At 35.0% G+C, this 25,770-nt stretch overlaps 1 protein-coding gene across 1 annotated transcript; it reads right to left on the bottom strand.

Moving 5' to 3' along the window:
* Positions 1 to 12,407: 12,407 nt before the first annotated feature.
* On the bottom strand, positions 12,408 to 14,201 carry LOC144997434 (uncharacterized). The gene is made up of 2 exons (XM_078957345.1): positions 13,975 to 14,201; positions 12,408 to 13,113 (listed from the first exon to the last, which is right to left on the bottom strand). Exons 1-2 carry the CDS (start codon positions 14,134 to 14,136, stop codon positions 12,538 to 12,540), a joined length of 738 nt encoding a protein of 245 aa, XP_078813471.1. The 5' UTR covers positions 14,137 to 14,201; the 3' UTR covers positions 12,408 to 12,537.
* Positions 14,202 to 25,770: the final 11,569 nt, after the last annotated feature.

The raw sequence follows: 25,770 nt of genomic DNA, 5'->3' as shown, positions 1-25,770 counted from the left end.
ATGTTTGATGCCTTCGTGGCTCAGACAAGATTTGTGAACTATGTTTTATGTGTTATGTATTATGTGTTCCGGGCTACGGCCCGATGCAGTATGAAGTATATGTGTTCATGCTAGTTGTTATGATATGCTATGCTATGCTCAGTTCTGGACTTCGGTCCGATGCAGTCAGTTCCGGACTTCGGTCCGATGCAGTTAGTTCCGGACTTCGGTCCGATGCAGCCAGTTCCGGACTTCGGTCCGATGCAGTTAGTTCCGGACTTTGGTCCGATGCAGGGGACAAGGTCCCAGTCAGTTCCTGACTTCGGTCCGATGCAGTTAGTTCCGGACTTTGGTCCGATGCAGGGGACAAGGTCCCAGTCAGTTCCGGACTTCGGTCCGATGCAGTTAGTTCCGGACCTTGGTCCAATGCAGGGGACAAGGTCCCAGTCAGTTCCGGACTTCGGTCCGATGCAGTTTTCGGGCTTGTCCCGATGCAGTGGGCAAGGCCTGATATGTGTTTATATGATATTGTTATTGTATGGTATGTGGTATTTTGGGGGAGCTCACTAAGCTTCGTGCTTACAGTTTCAGTTTTGGTTTCAGGTACTTCCGCAAGCAAAGGGAAGAGCTCGGGATGACGGCATCGCGCAGACCATCGCCTCAGCTTTAGCCTGGGATTGATTTAGTTGTTTGATTTGATGTAGTATGATACAGTTTTCCGCACAGTATCTTATCATGTTTTGGAATACATCACGCATGGTTTTATTATATGATACTCTGATCACAATTTTGATTATATTAAAAACAAAAATTTTTGGGTCGTATTTTTGGGTCGTTTCATATAACCAAGCATCTACACCCTTAACCATTATATATTAACCTCTTGATCCTCTCTCTTCCCTCTCTTTTGATTATGGCCGAGAATCATAACTCCTCTCACCATCTTCACCTTCTTCAAACACTCCTCCATCCACCTTCCTCAAGAAAACCGTGAGTATAAGGAAGATCTTCAAGAGAATCACTCCAAGCTTCATTTTGTGGTAAGATCTTGCAAATCCAAGTGTCATACTTCATCTTTAAGCTCATTTACTCCTCTTACACCCATGTGTTCGTGAATCATACTCTTATAGCACCCTAGAGCTCGAAAATCATCTCCATAACACATCTAGGGCCGAGATCTCTTCACTTCTTCATCATAACTGACTTCCAAACCCCAAGGTGAGTTCATACCCCTTTGTTTTTTGTTTTTACTTGTTTTGGGGGAGAATACAAGTTGATTTGTGTAGATCTATGTGTATATGCATGATTATGTGTGATTTCCTTGAAACATTTGGTGATTATGTGTGATTTCTTCACTAATCTACAAATATGTTAAGAAACTTGAAGTGTATCACTTGGATCTTTATATGAATCTTGAGAGAAGTATGTTTTATCAAACATAATACATGTAAGCTAGTATATACTGGATTTATACACTTGATATAGCAAAAATGAGTGTTGTGGTTAGAGATCTGTAAACTAAACTCACAAAACAGCATTTGACAGAAAAGTTTTGGTCCAATCTCGGACTCTTTTGACCATTCAAATGGAAGTATTATTCAAAACTGTTTTACATGGATAAATTTCAGGTTTATACCTTTAAAATCACTACACGCACGTTTTCATTCGATTTTTCTACAATTTTTGGCGAATTTTACAAAACTGCCTATCATATTTGAAATAATTTCGGACCAACCTGTGAAGATGAGTAATTTCACACTAGTTTGAGGCCATCAAAAATTATGATAAAATTCTTTTAACAAATTACACAAGATTTCCAAACTTCCAGAATTTACGGATCCGAATTTCGACTTACGATGAATTTTCTACAAATTTTCTAAAAACTAGGTCGAAAAAGCCAAAAACCAGAAAAATGTGCATTTTCACAAAAATCAAGCAAAAATGATATTTTTGACAAAAATGAGTTTATAAATGTTATTTTTACCACAAAGTAGTCAGCAACACAAGTTTTTAACAAAATTGGAGATCAAAGTGTTATTCTTACAAAAATTGGGCCTAATTGTAAATTTTTGGCTTATTGAGCCAAGAACGTCATTTTTACAAAAAGTGGGCTTTTTTATATCAACTTTGTAAATAATCAAGCTAAAATAAACAAAACAATAACAAACGGGTTAAAAACTATATTCATATCCTTATTGGGCCTGAAAATAATGGACACGTATAGCGAGCCTTAGTGGTCCACTTGCATGTTTATTGGGCCTAGGAGTGGGTTTTATATACGTTCTACTTTTTATACTATTTTAGTGAATACTTGAACTAAAACCAATGATAAACCAAAAAATGAATTTAATTTGATCATTTTCTAGGTTATTGGGCCTTAATGACCCATTTCTATGTGTGATAGGTCCTGTATACTATTTACATGTTTATTGGGCCTCACTAACCCATTAACATGTGCGACGGACCTTGGATACTATTCGTGTGCTATTTGGGCCTGTAAATACTTTGTATGTGAATTGATCCTTAGTTGTCCTCTCATATATATTTCGGGCCCATGTTATATAATCTCATTCAATTTGGGCCTTGAAATGATTTACATGTTTAGCGACGCCTTCGTGGTTCACTTACATGGATCATTGGTTCTAGAATGAGTTTATACATTTTTCTTCGCGTAAATTCGATTAAGGATCTAGCGAGTTTTTATCGGTTGGCACCTATTAAGTGTATGATCGTAGCCTGTAGTTATAACCAGAGTCTCCTGGAGGGAGAACGGGGATTTGTGTATAGATCTATACGGGAATGACACCCCACACCTGAGTTGTTCGCTACAGTTAGACTAGGCCAGTCTAGGGTGACAAAAACCTTATTCTATTTTTCCGTCGGCGTCCAACGACGCCAAGACAGGCGAAATTGTCATTATTTAGTATGGTTATGACGGCTCGCTTAGAGGAATTAACGTTATGAAGTTTACGGAAGACATCTACATTTTTTTAGGCAACGTCGGGTTGTCTGGCAACATTCTCTTTACATGCTCTTACATTCTCTCTACATTCTCTTTACCTTTTTAGTCAAATAAACAATAGCATACATGCATTAATACAAGATCTAACACAAACACGCTAAACAGTTTTCAGAAAATATCGGATTTTTTGGTGGTTTTCAAAGTTATACAAATCATTTTCACAAACATGCTTATGAACTCACCAACATTTTTATGTTGATCATTTTCAAAATAACTTGTATTCTCAGGATACCGTTGAAGCAGGATGAACAAAACAAACTAATGGATATTGTGTGATATTTTGTTTCATCATACTCTTACTATTTTGGCATGTAATATTCAAATACAATACTCGATGTAAACAATGAATGTTGTATTATTACATGTGTGATGATGATGATGTTATGTTTCAATTATATTCACTGTAATGATATTTCAAGATGAAGTCACGCGCAAGCCCCCGGACGTTTCTGCCGTCTGGTTCGGGGGTGTGACAGATTGGTATCAGAGCATTCTTTATAGTGAACTAGCATATCTAATCATACAGGATATGCAACTATAAATACAATGGGACTAAACAACTCTGAACATAATAATTAAAATACATACCTTTGTGTGCATTTTAGAATAATAACACAACAAGAACAGTAAAAGTCTTTGGAGGATTTGAACATCGCTATTAAACCCGGGCAGTTATGTAGTCGTATTGGGGGTGAATGTAGCCTGATCAACTACATTCATTCAAAATACGACCAACATGTGTTCGGGAGTAATTGTTATGGGCAATGAATCAAAAACTTACCATTTAATTATCCAAAGAGCTTATAGAACAAAACCTAAACAAAATTAAATTACTATAGGAGTAATTGGTATGCTATTTGTTTCTAGTATTTATACCCCTTCATGCAATACACTATAGACAAGTATCATTAGCCAAGAAACCCCTATCTCCCTGGTCAGGGAATAGCAGGGTGGCTCGACCCAGAGGAGCAACATGAAGTAGAACTCACAGATGGACCCGTCGAGTCAATGGTGGACCTCGAAGAGGAAGAGCCAGAGGACAATGGTGATGATGACTCGGATGCAGAATCTGATGTCATCAATCCCCCATGTAAAGCGAGAGCATCGACTTATCGTGTGGGCCCCGGTGGTCCCATGTCCCTTTGGGCACACGATCTTTGGAGATAGAATCACCAGCAGGGGATACGACCACACTACGATAGGAACCGAAGTCTCTTCGATCTTAGTCATAGAGGACCAGCTGACCGGGCCCTCCCAGTCATGGTGGCGGGCACCCGAGGTATTGATAATCAAGCTTGGGACACCCGAAATCGAACAGAACAAATGCGGTTTGCCATTGAGAGAGACAAGATACAAACACAGGAAGTGAATGGAGACTCTCGAGCGAGACAGTTAGTTTGGGAAGTACGACTACGAGATACCGAACAACAAGTAGCTCGTCTCCGAGGTGCATCCACTTCATCGGCACCACCACCAGACACTTCCCGCCACAATTAGGATCAGCCTTTTCCGCTCCCCCTACTATCCGACATGACTCTCTTTCGTGTACTAAGATGGTACTTACCACTGGAACAATTATGTGCTATCTTTATTTCATATTACTATATAGACTCAACTATATGCACAAGTGAACCCTTAAAACCGCTAGGTACTTAAGGGTCTCGAAACCAAAACAACTTATATACTCTAAGGATAGACATGACGATCGTGCCAAATCTATGATTACCTACTACCGCAAATACATCATAGGGATGTAGATGGAAACAGTGAGAATTATGCAACAAGATGCAAAATTTTATAGAGTACAACCAGGAATGATGATCATTACTTACGATCTGGATTATCAATGTGAAGCAGGAAAATGCCATCCCGCAAGAATAACAAGTGCACCCGCGAGACACCGCTCCTGCAGATGGACTCTGCTACATTCCAAGCTGTTGTAACAGCGGCAGTAACTGCTGTGATGGCGCAAATCAATGCAAACAACCCCAATGGAGGTAGGAATAGCATTGACAACTCCATCCAAAGGAATGAACATGGAAACCAACAAGTGGCAACCTATCAAGGAACTCAAAACCCTAAGCTTAATAGCAGGAAACTGAGGTCTGGAAGTAAGAGAAAGGCACAACCCACTCAAGGGTTCTCAAGGAAGCAACATGTTGTTGCTGTTCATGCGACCATGACCCCTATTATACCAGCACCAACAAGACCATATGCTGGAAGCCTTCCAAAATGCAACCAATGCAAATTCCATCGTAATGGCGCCTGCCGGGAGATACATTGTAACAAATGCAACCGAAGAATCACACCGCCAAATTTTGTAGAACTTATCCATGCCAGAATCGCCAACCAAATGAAAACAACAACAATCGCAACAACCCTAACAACAACACCAATGATGAGACCAGTTACACCTGCTATAGGTGTGGAGGAACCGGTCACTTCAGGCGCAGTTGCCCCAAGGATAACAATCAAGGTGCAGGAGGATCAGAAAGGGTCTTGACCTTGGGTTAAGGAGAAGCAGTCCAAGACCCGACGATTGTTATTGGTACGTTCCCACTTAACAACTCTTTCGCTTACCTCTTATTCAATAGTAAAGCTGAGTGAAGCTTCGTTAGTAACATATTCAAACACTTACTAAAACAACAACCCCGGAGGCTAAACTAAGCCTTAACAGTGGAGATAACTAAGGGGAAAACTGCATCAACCGAAGATAATTATGTAGGGAACACCTTAACACTAAATAACCATTCATTTCAAGTAGATTTGATGCCAGTAAATATTAGGAGTTTTGATGTGATAATTGGCATGGTTGGGTTAAGCCCCCACCGTGCTGATATTATGTGTCGCAAGAAGGCCGTTTGCCTTCGTCTTCCTAATCATGAAACTCTAAAAATCCATGGTGATAAACCTGGCACCAAGTCCTCGTCCTATCTCGTGCATCAAGGCACATAAGTGCCTGCACCAGAAGAACTACATTTTCCTTTCTCATATTGTGGACAAGACCGAGGAAGAAGTAAGCGTACAATGTATTCCGGTAGCATGCGATTTTTCGAATGTATTTCCCGAAGAACATCCGGGAATACCTCTAGAAAGACAGGTCGAATTTCAAATCGACCTAATACTAGGACCCACATCAATTGCCAATTCACCCTATAGGTTAGTTTCCGCCAAAATTCGAGAGTTATCCAGTCAATTGAGAAGAATTGTTGCGCAAAGGATTCATCGGACCAAGCTTCTCACCCTGGAAAGCTCCGGTCTTGTTCTTCAAGAAGACGAATCCTTCAGAATGTGCATCAATTTTAGGAAATTGAATAAGTTCACTATCAAAAACCGATACCCACTCCCTCAGACTGACGACCTATTTGGCCAGTGCCAAGGAGCTAGTTACTTCTCTAAAATAGATCTAAGAACCGGTTATCACCAACTTCTAGTCCGAAAATACGACATTCCAAAAACTGCCTTCCGAACTCGTCCCGACCATTTCAAATTCATTGTGATACCCTTCGGTCTAACGAATGCTCCCATGCTATTCATGGACCCTATGAACCAAGTTTTCTCAACCACTCCTAGTCAGCCTTTTCATTATTTTCATCAATAGCATACTCATCTACTCGCGAAGCAAGAACAAAACACTATCAACATCTGCAACCAGCCTTGAAAGCATCAAGCCGAAGAATATCGCGAAGAAAGCACTGCATGGATGGATAAAACCTTCGAAGTCAAAAGACAAAACTTATTATTATAAGAGTTGAGTTGGGCGCTACCCAGGTGATCGTCGATAGGTTAACCCAATCTGCCCATTTTCTGCTAATACAGATCGTGAGACTCCATGAAGTATCAGTATCTACAATCTTGGATCAAGATAACGGGATTACTTCAAGACTTTGATAGTCATTTCAGAAGACTATAGGAACATAACTAAGTATTAGCGTTGCTTACCACCCTCAAACCAATAGTCAAAGTGAACGAACCATTCAACCACTCGATGTTATGCTACAAGTCTGGGTGTTTGAATTCAGTAATGTCAGGGGATACCCAGTTGCCCTTGACTGAATTCTCATACCATAACAGCTATCGCACGAGCATCAAGATTGCTCCTTTTGAAACTCTTTATAGTCATAAATGCAGATCACTCGCCAGTGTTCTTATGAGACCAGAAACCATTTGCGAAACAACAGAGAAAATAATCCAAATCAAAGCTTGACTTCAAACATCACGAGACCGACATAAGAGATATTCTGACAAGCGGCGTAAGCCATTAGGATGTCGAGTCGGGGATCGCGTGTTATTAAAGGAATCTCCTTGGAAAGGAATGATTCGCTTCAGGAGCCAAGAAAACCAAACCCACGATCCATCGGACTGTTTGAGTTCCTTTCTCGAATTGGTCCAAAGACTTATAGGCTGCAGCTACTAGTAGAGCTTAGCAACGTACACCCTGTGTTCAGCGTCTCGAATCTGAAAAAGTGCCTATCAGGCAAAACTCTTATCATTCCTTTATAAGGGATCGAAATAAATAAGAATATCATGTTCATCAAAGAACCAATCAATGTATTGGATAAGGAAGTAAAGTGTACAAAACAAAGCCGCATTCCGATTGTCAAGGTTCGATGTGACGCCAAGTGTGGATCGGAATTCACATGGGAATGTGAAGACCAGATGAAGCAGAAGTTCCCTCCCCTATTCTCTCATTCATGAACCTATCCTTCAAAAGAATTTCAGGATGAAATTCCCTCTAACGGGGGGATGATGTCACAACTAGCATTTTTGCTAGGAAATTCTACTCTCATGCAATCATTCAACCAGTATAATGATTGGTACTCTAAGTAAATATCATACTTTATACTCATTCAAATACATCTCTCATGTTCAACAAAGAGTTTGAAACTCTAAAAATCCCGATTCAAGTTTGTTATGGACTATGAATTCTTTATTGGACCTAATGGGCCAATAAACCCTTAACTTAATTCAATAAGCTAAGAGTCTTAAGTTGGGCCCTATTTGAACTCACATTCATTAAGATATAGTATTTTGGGATTTAATGGGCCTAGAATGATCCATCTTATTTATAATGGGCCTTATTTGACCATAGCAACTCTAATTAACCCTAATGGACCTAAAACCCATCCCTTTATCTTATGCTGGGTCGTAAGTACTTCCAAGGGCCCAATGGGCCAAAAATTTATAATTAGACTTCATAAAATCGAGCAAGGCCAAGGTTGGGATCAAAACCATTTCATTTTCATTTCTCTTAGCCCATTCTCGACCCAACATCAATTAAAACAAAAAAAATGAAGAAAACAAGATTATTGTAAGCTTGCCACCTAAGTTTTATCTAATGGTAATATAGGCAAAGAAACTCACATATAACCAAGCATCTACACCCTTAACCATTATATATTAACCTCTTGATCCTCTCTCTTCCCTCTCTTTTGATTATGGCCGAGAATCATAACTCCTCTCACCATCTTCACCTTCTTCAAACACTCCTCCATCCACCTTCCTCAAGAAAACCGTGAGTATAAGGAAGATCTTCAAGAGAATCACTCCAAGCTTCATTTTGTGGTAAGATCTTGCAAATCCAAGTGTCATACTTCATCTTTAAGCTCATTTACTCCTCTTACACCCATGTGTTCGTGAATCATACTCTTATAGCACCCTAGAGCTCGAAAATCATCTCCATAACACATCTAGGGCCGAGATCTCTTCACTTCTTCATCATAACCGACTTCCAAACCCCAAGGTGAGTTCATACCCCTTTGTTTTTGGTTTTTACTTGTTTTTAGGGGAGAATACAAGTTGATTTGTGTAGATCTATGTGTATATGCGTGATTATGTGTGATTTCCTTGAAACATTTGGTGATTATGTGTGATTTCTTCACTAATCTACAAATATGTTAAGAAACTTGAAGTGTATCACTTGGATCTTTATATGAATCTTGAGAGAAGTATGTTTTATCAAACATAATACATGTAAACTAGTATATACTGGATTTAAACACTTGATATAGCAAAAATGAGTGTTGTGGTTAGAGATCTATAAACTAAACTCACAAAACAGCATTTGACAGAAAAGTTTTGGTTCAATCTCGGACTGTTTTGACCATTCAAATGGAAGTATTTTTCAAAACTGTTTTACATGGATAATATTCAGGTTTATACCTTTAAAATTACTACTCGCACGTTTTCATACGATTTTTCTACAATTTTTGGCGAATTTTACAAAACTGCCTATCATATTTGAAATAATTTCGGACCAACCTGTGAAGATGAGTAATTTCACACTAGTTTGAGGCCATCAAAAATTATGAGAAAATTGTTTTAACAAATCAGACAAGATTTCTAAACTTCCAGAATTTACGGATCCGAATTTCGACTAAGATGAATTTTCTACAAATTTTCTAAAACTAGGTCGGAAAAGCCAAAAACCAGAAAAATGTGCATTTTCACAAAAATCAAGCAAAAATGATATTTTTGACAAAAATGAGTTTATAAATGTTATTTTTACCACAAAGTAGTCATCAACACAAGTTTTTAACAAAATTGGAGATCAAAGTGTTATTCTTACAAAAATTGGGCCTAATTGTAAATTTTTGGCTTATTGAGCCAAGAACGTCATTTTTACAAAAAAGTGGGCTTTTTATATCAACTTTGTAAATAATCAAGCTAAAATAAACAAAACAATAACAAACGGGTTAAAAACGATATTCATATCCTTATTGGGCCTGAAAATAATGGACACGTATAGTGAGCCTTAGTGGTCCACTTGCATGTTTATTGGGCCTAGGAGTGGGTTTTATATGCGTTCTACTTTTTATACTATTTTAGTGAATACTTGAACTAAAACCAATGATAAACCAAAAAATGAATTTAATTTGATCATTTTCTAGGTTATTGGGCCTTAATGACCCATTTCTATGTGTGATAGGTCCTGTATACTATTTACATGTTTATTGGGCCTCACTAACCCATTAACATGTGCGACGGACCTTGGATACTATTCGTGTGCTATTTGGGCCTGTAAATACTTTGTATGTGAATTGATCCTTAGTTGTCCTCTCATATATATTTCGGGCCCATGTTATATAATCTCATTCAATTTGGGCCTTGAAATGATTTACATGTTTAGCGACGCCTTCGTGGTTCACTTACATGGATCATTGGTTCTAGAATGAGTTTATACATTTTTCTTCGCGTAAATTCGATTAAGGATCTAGCGAGTTTTTATCGGTTGGCACCTATTAAGTGTACGATCGTAGCCTGTAGTTATAACCAGAGTCTCCTGGAGGGAGAACGGGGATTTGTGTATAGATCTATACGGGAATGACACCCCACACCTGAGCTGTTCGCTACAGTTAGACTAGGCCAGTCTAGGGTGTCAAAAACCTTATTCTATTTTTCCGTCGGCGTCCAACGACGCCAAGACAGGCGAAATTGTCGTTATTTAGTATGGTTATGACAGCTCGCTTAGAGGAATTAATGTTATGAAGTTTACGGAAGACATCTACATTTTTTTTAGGCAACGTCGGGTTGTCTGTGAACATTCTCTTTACATGCTCTTACATTCTCTCTACATTCTCTTTACCTTTTTAGTCAAATAAACAATAGCATACATGCATTAATACAAGATCTAACACAAACACGCTAAACAGTTTTCAGAAAATATCGGATTTTCTGGTGGTTTTCAAAGTTATACAAATCATTTTCACAAACATGCTTATGAACTCACCAACATTTTTATGTTGACCGTTTTCAAAATAACTTGTATTCTCAGGATACCGTTGAAGCAGGATGAACAAAACAAACTAATGGATATTGTGTGATATTTTGTTTCATCATACTCTTACTATTTTGGCATGTAATATTCAAATACAATACTCGATGTAAACAATGAATGTTGTATTATTACATGTGTGATGATGATGATCTTATGTTTCAATTATATTCACTGTAATGATATTTCAAGATGAAGTCACCCGCAAGCCCCTGGACGTTTCCGCCGTCTGGTTCGGGGGTGTGACATACATAGTGGGCAGGTAGTCACAGATACAATACCCCTTTTGTTTAGATTCACTCTGGTGGGTAGCCGACTATGACAAATTCGCCACGCTAGGATATTCACTTTACCAGGGACCAGGTTGTTCCATTCCTAAGAGCCAGATGGTGTTTTTGGCAATATTGTTTCATCAATGAATCTCCTAAAAGAGGCCACAGTATATATCCCCGAGGGTTCAAGGCTCCAGGTCATGTTGTTGTCCTGCAGGGCTATCGATCTTCAGAAGAGATTACGGAGATTCAGGTTATCTTTGGACAAGTAGTTATGAAGATTCACAATGCTACCCCAACAGTATCCTTTCCTCTTAGCTCTGGAAGGGGCATTAAATCCCCCATCATTCCCAAATATTGATTTTATGACATCTTTCCAAAGTTCGTGTTTGCTGGAATAGAAACACCACCACCATTTGCCTAATAGTGCTAGGTTGTGAGCCTTCAGGCTACCAATGTCAAGTCCCCCGTCTTTTTTCTTTGGCAAAATTTTATCCCATGCGATCCATGATACCTTTTTTTTTCTCGAGTGACCCGCCCTAGAAGAAGCGGCATCTCAACTTCTCAAGTGTTTTTAGTACCTTAACCGGAGCTTTGTAGAGCGAGAAGAGGAATGAGCCGAGGCTCCCCAACACTGATTTGCAACTAACTTATCAGCTAACTGTAACCTACCAAACACAACCTAACATAAGCTTGTTTTCTAGACTAAACAGATTATATGAATCATACAAAATGATTAATTTATAATCATTTATCCTAACATTCCTAAAAGAAAATTTCACAAGATATGTGAAACCTCAACAATTTCGTGAGCTTTAACTTGATAAAGTTGTGAGAAAATAAAACAAATTGGTAAAGGGTTTTTATCTTTCCACTGCCATTTATATTTATCGACACTTTTACCCTCTCTTGTAGTTATCTAGGAAAGAAAAAGCCCTACCTTTTTTGTTTTAACTACGTTCTACTCCTATCTCTTTCACACACACTCTCACACACACATATCTCTTCTCCATAATTCAGTTTAAAAATAATTCCAAGAGAATTCTCCATAATTCAGTTTAAAAATAATTCCATCATTCTCTTGTTCGTTCAAATAGCAACTAGAAAGACTCTTAAATTAATCAACTCTCCCTTTCATGATTTTCCTCTCCCTTAACGATTTGAATATGTTCTGGTTTTTTCTATTAACCAACACAAAACCCATATTAATTTTTCTGTGGATCAAGTAGACTACTCATTTAATATTAAATCGCTCATGCATTAATATATATATATATATATATATATATATATATATATATATATATATATATATATATATATATATATATATATTGGATCAAGCGAAAACGAGATGAGATAGATGCAAGTAAATTATGTTTATTCCTTCATCGTATGTATGTTTTCAGAAGAAAGACATTATAAGCTTCCACAATGTGAGATTCAACTTCGATTGAATCCACGAACATTGCATTAATTATTCCTATTCCTCAACCAGTTTCTTCATCTGTCGACATCGCATCAGCTTTCCACCCAAGCTCAAAAGTTATATCCAAAAAATACAACATCAACACCATGAAAATACAGCAAACAAACATTGCTATAGCACCAAATAGCCACAAAAACAACGGGAACGAGAAGTAAAAAGCACGAAGACCAAGAGACCAAAAGTAACTACCCAAATTCACCGTGGATCCGACGTACTCCGCCGTGAGACGGTGGCTCGTGAAATTCGTAATCTTTCTGTACGGAACATTGATTAGCATACTGGCGTGGCTGAAGTACCTGATCGATTGAACGTTCATCAAGAACGATACCAAGAAGCAGACGAGTATGCTGAAGAACTTGATCGTTGACATGAACTTTGTGCCTTGATTGAAGGTTATACCGATGAAGTGGTGGTCGGTGATGCTTCCGGCGGCGGAGGAGCCATGTCCGGTAACTCCTCCGGTCATAAGGACGGCGATTAGGGAACTGAGCATGATTGCTGTAGACGCTAACAGAGTGGATGCCATGATGTTATTTCTCAATGTTTGTACGGCTAGAACTCCAGTCTTTTGCGTGTCCTGTCAATTTAACCCTTTTTATTAAAAAGTAGCGAATCGTATTTATTTAATAGAGTTAATTATTAAAAAAAAAAAAAAATACAATATCAAATTAAAGAAAATAGAATGTTTGTCATAAAACCATTTTTTCTTTCGTAATGAAATGTAAGGTTGCGACATTTTGTAAGAAAAATGTTTGTTTTGTGATGATAATTGAAAATGTATTAAATGTGTAACATGATATTTCCATTTTTTCAAAATTTTGGTGATCAGGTTTTCTTTTTTTAATTCAAAAGGTTAGTTAAAGTGAATATTAAATAAAGAGATATATAGTTATTTAATTTGTTTTAGAAAACGTGGTTTAATTGATTAGAAAGAAATGTTTTGAGTTCTATTTCACTTTGAAACTTCCATCACCTTCATTTTCATGATTTTAATTTATAATCCTACACCGTATTTTTAATTTGTCATCACAAAAACGTTGAGGTAAAAAATGATAACAAAACATTTTTTTTATTTAAAAATAAAGATCGACGATGGGGTTGGAATTTGGATACTGAAGCTTTAAAAGTAAAACCTCTCATCATCAAACATATGTAAATGTAATGTATGGTGTATATCATGGATGCATAAGTCAATATACAGTTACGACACGCGTCATGCAATACATGCATCATGTAAACACATCATACATTCATATACCAATGGATACACGCATCTAAGTGTTTCTGGAATCATCTAATTCCCCCAATTTTATATCTGATCCGTATTACTAATTAATCGGCAGAAACGAATGATTTGAGATGTGATGATAGATCGATCTCATTGCATGCATATACAATCATAGTATATATGATAGATAATAGCTATAGATACACATACCTCCATCATAGCGCTCACCCAGAATCGACGATTGATAGCGTTCATGCCGATGACGGTGGTAGCAGGGTGGCGACGAATCTGATAAAGGAGCCAGACGTGATACGCCGCCATGAGGAACAATCCTAGTGGCACTAACACAAAATCGAGGACATTTTCCTCCATTTTTGATCGATTTCAATATGAATTACCTGCCAAATTAAGAAGATATTTCGGAGGTTTAGAGTTTAGACAGACGAAAGATGAATGTGGAGGTGTGCGGACGGCGGTTGATATATATAGGATTGGTCCCCGCCCCGTGACATAAAGTTCCATGATCTATTTCTGATGCGTAAGCATTAAGGGCTATTTTGGTAATTCACTATTAATAATTTCTTAAAACTTTAAAAATATATGTATAAAGAAAAACACTTAAAATCTCCCAAAAAGTTGGCAAATGAAAGTTGTCTAGTCTTCAAAATAAATCAGTATTTAAGAGGTTTTACATTCGGTTTTTTGAAGAAACATATAATGCCAATTAAATTAAATAACATAACGATTTTTCGATAAAATCTTAGGACTTAGACACATGCCTTGTATTTAATTAAATATCGAAAGTATTATTGGTTAGAGAAAATGAAAAACCGTTAATGTCAAAATCAATACCATAAATAAGTTAGAATGGACATTATAAATGAAATTATATGGTAGGTGAAAAAGGGTTTGTCTATATGTCTTACCTATATTTTCGTCCATATATTCATCTATTTGTGACAGCATCTTGTTAGTTTTTCAATGCATTTGTTAGACGTATTTGTATGTATATGTATTTGAATTATGAAGCCATTGTATTTTAGCACATGTCAAATTGTACGTATTGCATATATCTGCATATGGCATCTCTTGGGAATAGCTGAGAATTTAATTACACACGTTGGAACATAAAGTTCTGGTTCCCTCTCATTAGGAATTTGTTCAGTCCTAAATCTCATCAATCTCAATGTCTATAGATCCAAAGCCCGCTGGAAACTACAAATTTTAGAATCTTCATTAACCTACATTTATCACTACATAATCATTGTTTAATATATGGAAAAATAGAAAAATAAGGTATTTTTTTAGCTAACCTTTTATATATTATTACACGTTCGTATATTTTGCTATACATATCTCGATCGCATTGTCCCAATAAATATATAGTAATAATTTTATCATATCATAATTACTCAGTCACGAGAAATATTATTACGTCTTTTATAGTAATGAAAATACGAGACCTTCATGTTAAAATCAACAAAAAGCATCTATCATATGATTATGTTCAACCAATTTATATTTATTTTATATTAATAACATAATAATTTTTTTAACTCCAAAGTGGCCTATTTTGATCACTTAGTATAATATATTTGAAATGGAATTATCCAAGTTTGAATCATACACTTTAACTATGAGATGATATGTCATTTAAAAAAAAAAACTAAATAATATTTTCTAGTTAAGTTTCGTATTTTACTAATAAAATAGAATGAAAACTTATCGTGGGCACGTGTTATAATGGAAAGAGGAAACCAACTCAAATCTCGATGGAAGTATTGGTGAAACACCAGCATGAGAAAAGAATTATTATTTTTAACACCAATTAACCAATGTCAAAAAAAGTAAAAACCAAGAAAATGCGAGTAGCAACTAACAACCCACTAAACTTCACTTTCCTCCGAATCGGATTAAGTTTATTATAATTTTTTTAATATGAACGTTGAACACTTAGGCTAGTGGTCATGTAAGACCTTTCATAAGATGATGTGGCAACTCGAAGTCAATAGTAAAGATTGTTTAATTCATACTTGATATTTAAACAATTTGATAATCAGTACGAATTATTTAAAAATGTTAAACAAATGAGTGGATTTATAATAGTTATGATTAAGTATCCAAAACGCTTTCATATAAACAAACAAACAATAATGATTAAATTTTGAGAAGTTTTTAACAATAAATTCAATTATTATTAATAATATTGTTACCGAGTTTTGTCCAAAATTAAGAAAGATTATTCACGATCAGACTTGATTATAAGAAACAAATAGAAACAAATTGTTTTGTTGTTGGAAAGATTTAAATATGAAACAATAAATTAAACCAACTTATTGATATATAGGTGATATTATTTGTAGAAACCTACACAAATTCATCTCATTTCATTTAAGGTTATTACTTCGCTTTTAGAGATATAAGCAGCACCGTAAAACCTCATGATTTAATGTAGATTTATCGTTTTTCCAATATCTATGGAAAACGATAAATGCAAAATAAATATTCAGAAAGGAAGAAAGTTGCGATTTTTAAAAAGAAAGTAAAGTGCTGCAAATTTCGTATGTCGAAAATGGGACCTGGGATGTCCTATTTATAGTGAAACAAAATCCAAGAAGCCCCAAAAAATCGGACCTAGTGCCTATGTTTGGCCTCTCTCAGACTGACACGTGACAGTTTGAATTTCGAATTAGATATCGTTATCTGCTTTTTTTCTTAATTCAAACTTAAAGTCTATTCGATCTTTTCAAAGGATTCTAAAAGGTTTTGCCTCCTCATCCATGATGTCAATATTAGTCAACTCTCTGACCTGGTCGGGCAAACCCGATCCGACCCGACCCGGACTGAGCATCGCCAAAAATGAAATATCATCAGCTTCCAACGACCGAAGTGTCATGCAAAGCACCAAATGCACCTAAATTGTGCCATTTCACGCACATTAGGTTAGGTTGTGTGCGAACTTGGCCCATCTCTTGATCCACTCAAAAACTTTAAAGCTTTATCAAGAGAAAAACATTATAAATCGACAAAATGTTTCTTCCCCCACCGATGTGGGATAGTGAGAAACTTGCCAACTTGCATATATCTCTCTCTACCTTTATATTCTTTCAAGTCACTTGTGAACACCATTTTCTGATGTTTGTGGAGTGGTGTTGGTGATAATTTGTCCTTCTTTCACACGTTAAGCACTTCGTATGGCCTTAGGTCATTAACTCAACATAATAGCGTATTTTCCTTTATCTTCCCCAATCCTTTTCATCATCACCAATTCACCATCTCATCTTTGTCTTTTATCATTAAGAACCATATACCAAGATTATAAATTTAAACCAAATTCAACCAAAACCTCAAAAATCACACATAAAATTAAAACCTTATATGGTTATGCAATCTATTATGACTACTGGTTTCAATTCTTTTTTTCAATGGAAAGCAAAGGTTTTGTTTGGTTGTAGAAGAAGTTCCTTACATTGGAGAAGGGTTTCAAAGTTTCTTCTTAAAGTTTCCTTTAATGTTGTCCATATGACCAAATTATTATCACTATTAACGACGGTGAGTCTAACCGTCGTCCTCAAAATCACAATCATCCAAACTCCACATTCTTTCAATCTCGTCCGTATAAACTTGATTTTGGCGGTTGTTTGCGGTTCCAACAATCGGTTTTGATAACCCTCCTCCTTCTTCTCCCTACGTTTTACAACGGGCGATTAACCTGAAATTTTCCCCCTCCCCCCCCCCCCCCCCGGTTCTCTTCCATGGTTCTTTCGTATCTCCTTATCTCTCCAAACTCTACATATAAATAGAGAGGATATTGAGGCGTAACGTTGTTTTTTGCTCAAGCGAATGAGACTCCGACAAGGGTGATGAGGCTCTCTGATAGCAACTCCTCTTGCGATTTGATCCTTGATCAAGTATGAGCTGATGATTTCGACGCCGATTCAGCACCAACTACTCTCTCTCTCTCTCTCTCTCTCTCTATTTGTAACGCCCTAATCTTGGTATATTATTTTAATGCATATATTTTTTTCAAGTTTTAAGAGGGACTCGACGAGTCAGTAGCCCGAATCGTCGAGTAGGGATGGGTTTTCGAGCACATGTAAGTAGGCGACTCGATGAGTCCATATTTGGGACTCGGTGAGTCCGCCGGTCTGGAAGAAATCCTAGAATCCATGGGTTGTGCGCCTTATTTAAACCATGTTATGAGCCCCAAACTCACCTCCTTCACCCTCAGAACATCATTTAGCAAACCCTAGCCATTATTTGAGCATTTTGAGCATATCTTGTGTATCTTTTGAAGTTTGGAGAAAAGAAAGAAGGAAGGACTAAAAGGGAAGGTGAGAAGCAAAGATCTAGAGTCCAATCCAAATTTTGTTGAGGTATAATCCGAATCTCTTCTGTTTCTTTTTTGATCTTCCATTAGAAATCCCATTTAAGCCATTTTTATCGACTTCCTAGCTTGATTGTAGTGGAGAAATCATATTTAGTTGAATAGCCAGTGGATCTAGCTAGGTTTGAGCTTCAAAAGCTCAAATCTACCACCTTTATGAGCCTAACTCATGTATAAGCCTTAGATCTACTCTTTTAGTCCTTACTAAGCCTTTAAATTCCTTTTCATGCATATGTACACGTAAAGTTAGAAACTTTACATGGTAACCAAGCCTTAAGAACCCATATCTATAAGTTGTATGCATTGGTTTTGAGCAGAATCAACTGTAAAGAAGTTGCATGCGACAGACTTGGCGAGTCGTTCTTCAGACTCGGCGAGTCGAGTCACGAGTCCCCAAGTTTTCCCCCTTTCATGTTTTATGCTGAGTGGAACTAGTGAGTTAAAGGTGGACTCAGTGAGTCGGAGATCGGACTCATTCATGGAGGGACTCGGCGAGTCCAAGGCAATCTTCATATCTCAAGAACAGACTCGGCGAGTTGTTCATACAACTCGGAGAGTCACAGTCGGAGTGTTCATATGTTGAAGGAGAACTCAACAAGTTGTTCATACAACTCGGCGAGTCGGATGCAGATTGACTAAGTGTTGGTATCGAAGAGGAACTCGTCGAGTCTATGCCTAACTCGACGAGTAGTAGCAAGCAGAAACGAGAAATGAGAGTAGGGACTCGACGAGTTGGTGGCCCAACTCGGCGAGTCAGGTCAACTGTATGTTGACTTCGACTAAGAGGTTGACTTTGACCATGGGTAAAATAGTCATTTTATCCTCAGTATAGTTATCAGTATTTGATTGAGTGTACTTATGGAAATTGTAGCCGAGGAGATACCAGAATAGCAGCAGACAGTTTCCCGAGCAGTTCATTCAACAGCCAGGTTACGAGGTGAGTTTCCTTCCAGTAGGAATGGGTATACGGCCATAATGTCGGCCCGTTTAGTTAGCAGTAGTTCCGGACCTCGATCTGATGCAGTAGTTAGATTTCTTGATGTCTTTTTGATTCAAGCATGTTTTGTGTTATGTGTTCCGGACTTCGGTCTGATGCAGTATGCAGTATATGTGCTTATGCTAGTTGATATGTTTATGATATGCTATGTTATGCTTAGTCAGTTTCCGGACTTCAGTCCGATGTAGGGGACAAGGTCCCAGTCAGTTCCGGATTTCGGTTCGATGCAAGGGACAAGGTCCCAGTCAGTTCCGGACTTCAGTCCGATGCAATTTTCGCACTTCGGTCCGATGCAAAGGGCAAGGCCCTGGTTAGTTCCGGACTTCGGTCCGATGCAGTTATCAGATTTCGGTCTGATGCAGTGAGTAAGTCTCAGTATGTGCTTTATATGTTATTGTATGGTATGTGGTAGTTTGGGGGAGCTCACTAAGCTTCGTGCTTATAGTTTCAGTTTTGGTTTAAGGTACTTCCACAAGTAAAAGGAAGATCTCGGGATGATGGTATCGCATACACCACCGCTTCAATTTTTATCCTGGGAGTCGATTCAACTTTTCGTAGATATGTTTTGATACAGTCTTGATACAATTTTCTCATGATACTTTATTATGGTTTTAATATATTGACGTATGGGTTTTTATTTAATGATATTGATATAATGATTTAGTCATGATTAAACAAAAATTTATGGGTCGTATTTTGGGATGTTACACTATTTGAGGGCATTTGTGTAATTTTTTTTTTGTTGTTATTGATGTTGATTTGTACTTCAGATCGATGAGGCAATGATGATGAAATCTAGCATGGGCAATCCGGAAGGCATTTTTTTGTCTTTGGAGTTTTCTCTCTCTAAATTGACATCCATTGCAACTGCGATTGCAGCCATGAGGGATTTAGGAAAAACAAATTTCATTACAACAGATCTGAGCCTCCATTTTTGTTTTTTTTTTTTAATTTTCATAAGTAAGCATGCCAACTGTTTGTATTATTGCCTCTATGTTTCTTTTGGTTAATCTGAAAAGTTAATTGTTTATTAATAATCTAAGAAGTCATGTACACATGCATTGCTACAAATTTTGCCTTCAATCCTTTGTAATAACTCTAGAAGCACCATGAGATTTGTGTATAAATGGACAAGTATATCTTGCATCAAGCAAAATGTTTATATTAGGCAGTTTAGGTTACATGTAATGGGAGCACTTTTGTATATGTTATAAAGGCCAGAAGCTCTCCCATTCAATGTCTAATATCTTCTTGATTATAGGTTCGTCTGGATTTTAGTGTCAAACGCCGACTTCTATAGAAGAAGAAATTGATGTGGTGAGGTTGTTTATTTAGAAAAAACCGACATTGTAGATATGGTGCTCTGATTAAGAGAAATGTTTGATTGTGCTTTCAGTTTTCTATAATTTTTCATGAAATTGTTTTTGATTTTAGGTTCTTTTATTGTTGGTTATTGATGCAGGTGATATGAATAACATAGCTAGAGTATGAAATTCAATTGTGGACCATTGGCTTACAATTTGAAGTTCTTCAACATGTTTGTTTATGGCATATTCAAAAGGTAATTACAGAATCTCATACCCATAAGTCATAACCCATACCATGTCTAGCAAATTTTAACTTCCTCATGAAAGAATGTGTGGTTTTCCCCATAATTCTTATATAGGGAGTTATTAGATACTATTTGTGTGTGTCCTCATGAAATTCATGTTGTTTGGTTATGCTTTTTTTAATTAATTTTGCTAAAATAATTTTGATCATTATTGTTCTCTGATTATTTAAGAAACAATTTTACCCCCCCCCCCCCCCCCCCCCCAATTTGTATTGAAATGTTTTCCGTGTTGTTGCATCTTGTCTGGTCCACACTTTCAATCATATTTTGAACCCATTAAAATGCTTATTAGCTTAAGCACTTAGTTATGAATTTTGTTTGGTGGAAATAATAGCATTGTACTTATTTTCAATAAAAATTATATTACTTTTTCTTATTTAAGCGTTGTACTTTTAAATATAGCATCATACTTTAATTTTTAGTTATTATTTTTAAGAAAATTATGTTATTTTATTATTTAACCATTGTACTTTCAAATATAGCATCATACTTTAATTTTTAATTCATATTTAAAAAATATATGTTTTTTTTCTTATTAAATCATTGTATTTTCAAAGTGTTAAATAAGAAAATAAAACAAAAAATTAAGATTTAGATATGAATGTTAAATATATTATTAGACAAACAAAAAAAAAGTAGATTTTACAAATCACCATTTAAAATTATAATAGATTCCAAATTCATTTTAATGATTTTGGATCATTTTATCCCTCATACATCATTTATGATTTTGGATCATTTTACCCCTCCTCCCCACATTTTTACTGAAATGCTTATCTGTTACCAAAGAAAATATGAATAAGAAAAATAATATAATTTTTTTTGAAAATATGATGATATATTTGAAAGTACAATGTTTAAATAGTTAATTGTTTTACCTTAGTAAAGATATAATGAAATTAAACTTAAAAATAAAAATAAAAATAAAAACACTTAAATTTCTGTAACAGAATAAGGATTTCCTTAAATTATGATCCCTCTTAGGCGTTTTATCATACACCTGTAAGACATAGTCGAACATCCAACTTGAAAACATCATCAAAGCATCAAAAACCCAAAGACTAAATTTATCTAGAAGATATTGAACCAAAATCAAATAATCCAGTAAGGAATTTAAAACAGATGCTGATTCAGATTCATTACCTTAACCAACAACTTGTAAAAAGCAAAATATATGTATTACTTTTTTACAATTGTAACAAATTACTAAAATGATTTTGGACCATTTTACCCCCGCTGCATCATTTTCGATTTTGGATCATTCCCCCCCCCCCCCCCTCCCTCCATTTGTATTGAAATGTTTTCGTGTAGTTTTGTCTTTTCTGATCCACACTTCCAATCAGATTTTGAACCCATTAAAATGCTTAATATATTAAGCACTTAGTAATGAAAGTTGTTTGTTGGAAATAATAGCATTTAGCTTATTTTCAATAAAAATTATGTTACTTTTTCTTATTTAAGCATTGTACTTTCAAATATAGCATCATACTTTAATTTTAATTCATATTTAAAAAAATATATGTTTTTTTCTTATTAAACCATTGTACTTTCAAAGTACAATGGTTAAATAAGAAAATAAAACAACAAATTAAAAAAATGAAGATTTAGAAATGAATGGTAAATATATTATTAGACAAACAAAAAAAAGTAGATTTTACAAATCACCATTTAAAATTATAACAGATTCCTAATTCGTTTTAATGATTTTGGACCATTTTACCCCTTATACATCATTTATGATTTTAGACCATTTTACCCATTCTCTCCCCATTTTTATTGAAATGCTTATCTGTTACCAAAGAAAATATGAATAAGAAAAAAACATAATTTTTTTTAAATATGTTGCTATATTTGAAAGTATAATGCTTAAATAGTTAATTGTTTTACCTTTATTTAAAATACATACGTGATACATTGATTTATAAAAGTACTTGCATATCTAATAAAAGTAGCTTTGCAGGTTTTGTTAGCAAAACTTGTGTTTTCATTGGCACTAATTTGTTCAATCCTACATGCTAATCATTTGTTCTTTTTAATTATTTATAATATTTGAGTGCAGAATTATTGTTGAACTTGCAATTCCATGTGAGAAACAAGATTTACGAGTGTTTGAAGTTATGTTGTGAGAATTTATATTATATTACAGGTGAGGAGATGTACTTCTGCTTTTTGGTTCTTTAAATTAAAGTTTTGTTATAAAAATACTATTTTACCCTTTTTCTACTTTATTGTGGCTTTGATACAGACCAAAGAGAAGTATCACTCTATATGACAACAATTTTATCCCTTTCACATTAAGTGAAAAAACTATCCATTAAGGTATATACTCATATCTACCCACTTACCCCTCCTGCATCATCTATGATTTTGGACCACTTTACCCCTCCTCCCCCTTCCCCCCTCCCCCCTCCCCCCTTTGTATTGAAATGCTTATCTGTTGCCAAAGAAAATATGAATAAGAAAAAAAAACATAATTTTTTTAAAATATGATGCTATATTCGAAAGTACAATGCTTAAATAGTTAATTATTTTATCTTTATAAAAAATACAGATGTGGTACATTGAGTTATAAAAGTACTTATATAACCGATTCATTCTTACCCTTCTCATCCAAACGCAATAATAGAATAAAACCAGAGGATTCATTTATTTTATTAGTTCTTGATTTATCTTTAATAACCCGTCCTTTTATTACCATAATTAACAATGTTCTTTAAAAAGCAAAATATATGTATTACTTTTTTACAATTATAATAAATTCCTAATTGATATTAATGATTTCGGATCATTTTACCCCTCCCCCATTTGTATTGAAATGTTTTCATGTTGTTGTATCTTGTGTGAACCACACTTTCAATCATATTTTGAACCCATTAAAATGCTTAATAGATTAAGCAATTAACTTTCAATCATATTTTGTCTACCTGTTCACCGGACCAGTATGACACTAGTTGATAATGGTTATGTAGAAGTTCTTGATTTGATAACCGTTGCTTCCACTGACATACAAAAAGTTAGTTTTTATTTAATTTTATGAATCACTCACATTGTATGAGCAGTTTGAAATAGAATGGTAGAAATACTTATAAAATGATTTTTAGGTATCAACTGAGTAAACAATTTGCGGAAAAAAAATCTCAATCTTAAAATTGTCTTAACAAAAAAATGTATGTTGTTAAAAAGTTTGTATGATGATTATAATATTTAACTCAAGAAATAATGTAATCGCTAAATGTTAGTTTCTATTTCAAGAATAATTATATGAAGGTCTTCTAAATATACGTATGATTCTCAATCTTCACGGTCACTAAGTAAATGCTACCAACCTAAGCACATTTTAAAATAGTGGGTTAGAGTGTTAGACAATATTGTAAATATTAATGTTAAACAAAAAGAAACCAATACGTTTAACTAAAAGGACATAACTCTATTGACTATTCTTTTTTTAAAACTCATTAAACACCAAGCTTCAAACATCCAGGGAAACATTGCAAAAGACAAGAGTATCGTCTTATGACATCATAATATCTAAACATCAATAAAAACAGTGTACAAATATGCAATGCGTGATACAGAAATCAAACTATAAGCGCATTTCACCAATAACTCAAACAGAATCTTGAATCATCAAATTAGCATATACACAAAGCTATTTGTGATATTCCATCCTAAGTTAGTAGATACAAAACTTTTAGTTTCTGAATTAGCAAACTCATGTACAATCAAACCTCTATCCTCCTCATCAAGAACACCATAAGTGCCAACAAAAACAAAAACATAGACATTATGAGTCAAAACGAAAAAAAGATTGTCAAATGTTGGGTTTCTTCGGAAAAACAAAATGTCTTCAATTCCAATGGAAAGATTACTGCTAACCTTCACAAAAACAAAAATAAAATTAAAAAATGATGTTTTTTTAAATAAAAAAAGTTTATATATATATATATATATATATATATATATATATATATATATATATATATATATATATATATATATATATATATATATATATATATATATATATATATATATATATATATATATATATATGAATGAGTTCTATGGAAAACAAATAATTAGGGCAACATCTATCGGAACCAATAATCAAATGACACGTATCCATTTTTTTCTTCACAAGTAATGTATTTTGGAAGTTATTGTGGAAGTGATGTGTTGTCATTTTTTTATTGTTTCAAATATGTGTTGCCGTAATCATTCATTTTCCATATAACTCTTTTATATATATATATATATATTCGACTTCAAGCAGGGAGGGCAACACCGGATACTGCTAGGCTATCAAAATGTAAGAATCTTTAATATAAATAATTATAACTTATTCGGTTTTAAGATCTATAATAAGTTTTTTTTTGAGAAAAAAAAATCTTCAAAAACACAATTGCTATGTTCTTGAGTTTTGCGATTCCGTCGTTTCATATTTTAAACAGCAAAACGTGTATCTTTTTTTTTTTAGCTTTTATTAAAGTCTTTCAATAAACGTAAACTTTTGTTTTTTGTAAAAAATTCAATAGAAGCGTACCCAAAAGTGGGCTTCATCAACCACCACCACGATGAGAAAGTGGCATCCTACAAATACAATTCATCCTGCAAATACATTCAACAAATGACAAATTTATTTTGTAATTAAAATGTAATAAAAGTATTATTTTTAATTTTTAATAACGTAAAATATTTATTAAAAACATTTTAGATATCTATTGGTGGTAAAATATTCTTATTAATTACTATCTAAGCTAATAGAAAAATAATAACCACTTGTTTTAATTGGAAAAAGATTTTATGGCCATTAGAGGCTAATTGGTCTGTTGGCTATCAATCAAAATTTATTTAAATGCTTATCTATGTATAGAAATTATATATTTAAATCGTTATTTCATTTTATCAACTCATCCATTTATTGAAATGAATCAAATGATAATGGTTGGTTGTTACATTGGTAGTTGCGTATCAATATACCTTTCTTATTTAACTTCTTTCATTTTCACC

This window comes from Lactuca saligna, chromosome 5, assembly GCF_052625555.1.
Source record: "Lactuca saligna cultivar CGN05327 chromosome 5, ASM5262555v1, whole genome shotgun sequence".
Lineage (NCBI taxonomy): Eukaryota > Viridiplantae > Streptophyta > Magnoliopsida > Asterales > Asteraceae > Lactuca > Lactuca saligna.
This window is presented reverse-complemented; position numbering and strand designations above follow the sequence as displayed.